This window comes from Gekko japonicus, unplaced genomic scaffold, assembly GCF_001447785.1.
Source record: "Gekko japonicus isolate JY-2015 unplaced genomic scaffold, Gekko_japonicus_V1.1 scaffold1200, whole genome shotgun sequence".
In the NCBI taxonomy this organism is placed as follows: domain Eukaryota; kingdom Metazoa; phylum Chordata; class Lepidosauria; order Squamata; family Gekkonidae; genus Gekko; species Gekko japonicus.
In genome coordinates this window covers 315,755-318,377 of record NW_015165274.1, presented here as the reverse complement: position 1 = coordinate 318,377, position 2,623 = coordinate 315,755, and the positions used below count along the sequence as shown (strand labels likewise).

Below are 2,623 nucleotides of genomic sequence, written 5' to 3'. Positions count from 1 at the left end.
TTGAAAGCATTGCTGAGAGCTTCATCCTTGCTATTTTGGAGCACAGAAACCCATCTGGAAAAGACAAGAGAATCCCAATCAGCAATCCAAGAAGCAAGCATGGGCAGGAAGAGATCGTACTACAAGGAAGGGAAACGTAGATTTCACAGTGACATAATTGGGCAGTCTGCACTAACACCTATTATGACTTCAGTCTTAGAAAACCATCACTAATGACCATTCACATGATGGGTTCAGCCTTGGAGATTTCCATTAGAAGCTTTCTTTAAAGGCTGAAAAAAGCAAGTGAAGTGTGGTGGTTAAACTAGACTCTGGGAGACTCTGCGTACCAGTCCCCATTCTGCCACACAGATTACTGGGTGACCTTGGGCCAGTAACACTTTCTTGTATTACCTTGGATAAAATGGAGACAAAACAACTGTAGATGCCACCCCGAGCATCCTTGGAGAGAGAATGGGGCAAAAATGCACCAGAGACATATATAACTATTATAACAACAACAACAACAACAGTTTTAAATAATGAATAAATAAATAAATACATGAGGCACTCCTGCTCATCCTCAGCTTGGAAGTGATAAGTCCGGTTATCTACAAGAAGAGAAAGAGATGGATCACCTACAATACCCTCAAAAATGACAGCTCTACATATACTTCATGAAGCAGCAGGTATCTATAATTCTGACCAGGCCTTAAATCAATCACTTCTTCTCTGCTCTTAAACTCCTTGTCCAAAGTTCCAAAGCCCTCTATGATCCTCTTACCCCATTCTCTCTCCTGTCACATCCTAACATACTCCTGCCCATGACCTGCTGTCCTCAGCAAGCCAAAAGGTCCCTTGCTCCTTCAAATAACTTCACCCTTTCTCCATTGTGCCTGCAAGTGTCCACCCCCAGAACACAGGCACAATGTCACCTTGAAATCTTTCTTCAAAACTCACCTATACTGCAAGGCCCGAGACAATCTCTTAGTCCTCCTTCCCTATTAAATGTAAGCATGTGTACCTGGAATGAATGTACATTCCTCCTTACAGTTACCCATCTATAAAATGGAGGCTGGAAAAGGAGCAGTTTAGCTGGTGCCGGTTCAAGTTTACTTTGGGGATGTGCAGGATAGGGAGAGGTTTAACCCTTTAACCCTTGATCATCCTCATCAGCTACTTTATTTCAGGCTTTTTGCTTAGAGAATGAAACACTGGACTTACATTGGAAACCTGTGAAGATTTCTTCTCTTCAGTGCGGGCGAAGTCATCCTCCTCTGGGCTACGCCTCCTACTCGCTCCAAGGTAGGGTTTATACACATTAAGCTGATCCCTAAGAGGACCAGTAGGAGGCAGACCTTCTCCAGTCCTGCCAAAGCTGAGCTCCAGATGGAAAACTATAAAACTCATTAGGTTAAACTTCCTGCTGTGAAAACGAATGGGAAGACTTCATCCAATATTGCAGGGCTATTTTGGGGCAGGAACGCACGGGAACGGAGTTCCGGCTGGCTCCCGAGTTGGCCACCCTCAGCAGGCACTCATTAGCATAATAGGCCACACCCAACAGCAGAAACTCATTAGGATTGGCTACATTAGGGGTGTGTGGCCTAACATGCAAAGGAGTTCCTGCTATAAAAAAAGCCCTGGGTTTTGACAACGAACAAGGTAAACAGAATCAGAAGCAAAAGGTGGGTGTGGCTGGATGACCACACTTCTGGTAACATGGGGGTGTGGCCTAATGCGCGAATGAGCTGTGCTGTCAGGGGTGTGGCCTAATATGCTAATGAGTTTCTGCTGCTGGGTGTGGCCTATTATGCTAATGAGTTCCTGCTGGGCTTTTTCTACAAAAAGAGCCCTGCCAATATGTATGAACGATATACAACCGTGGTCTGAAGAAAAAGGGATCCTGAGCAGCTCCAGTACCAGGTGGAACAAGGATGACTTCACCCCCATTGAAGAGAAGAAATCTCCACAGTAAGTCCAACATTTCATTCTCCTTCAGTGGGGGGAGATCCTCCTCCTCTGGGATATACCAGAGCTAAGTCATGTTGGGAGGGAAGGAGCTCAGAATCAGTGACGTAGCACTCTACACTCAAAGGCAGACTCTGCTGAGGCCATTTTATCAACTTTATAATGCTTAAGAAAAGTTGAAACAGATGACCAGGAGGCTACCCTGCAGATTTCATCAATGGGGACGTTAGACAAAAATGCCGCCGTTGTTGCTGCTGCTCTGGCAGGTACAATGCAATGCTTCGTATGCTTTGAATATACACTGTCAAATCCAGGAAGCAACAGTAGGCTCTTTGGGCACTGTGAGAAACAAACAAGACATCTGCACAGCTAAGAGAAGCTGACCATTTGATATAACAACACAAGAGTCCTGCAAACATCTAGCTTGTCCCTTTTGCTTTTTCATGCACCAGGTTTGGACAACAAGAGGTGGAGAATCTCTGCCGCATCTTGTTTAAATTCCAGGTGAGAAACCTGTGGGGAGATAACTAAGGGAAACAGGGAGAGATAACTTGAGCTGCTGCCTGCAAAAAACTTGTGATGGGAGAGAGGATTTTGTTGTTATTCAGCTTGAGAACAGACGACAATGCTGACAACTGCCTCCTTATAGTGTTTGGATGGAGGCCCAGATGCA

The 2,623-nt window shown here is 45.1% G+C and overlaps 1 protein-coding gene across 1 annotated transcript in view; it reads right to left on the bottom strand.

Moving 5' to 3' along the window:
- Positions 1 to 2,623, bottom strand: part of ASAP3 (ArfGAP with SH3 domain, ankyrin repeat and PH domain 3) — a 96,994-nt gene that overhangs the window by 23,499 nt on the left and 70,872 nt on the right. The window contains exons 13-14 of the mRNA XM_015410239.1: positions 542 to 590; positions 9 to 54 (exon numbers count right to left, since the gene is read on the bottom strand). Of these exons, the coding sequence (XP_015265725.1) occupies positions 9 to 54; positions 542 to 590 (95 nt within the window). The remainder of the gene's footprint in view (positions 1 to 8; positions 55 to 541; positions 591 to 2,623) is intronic.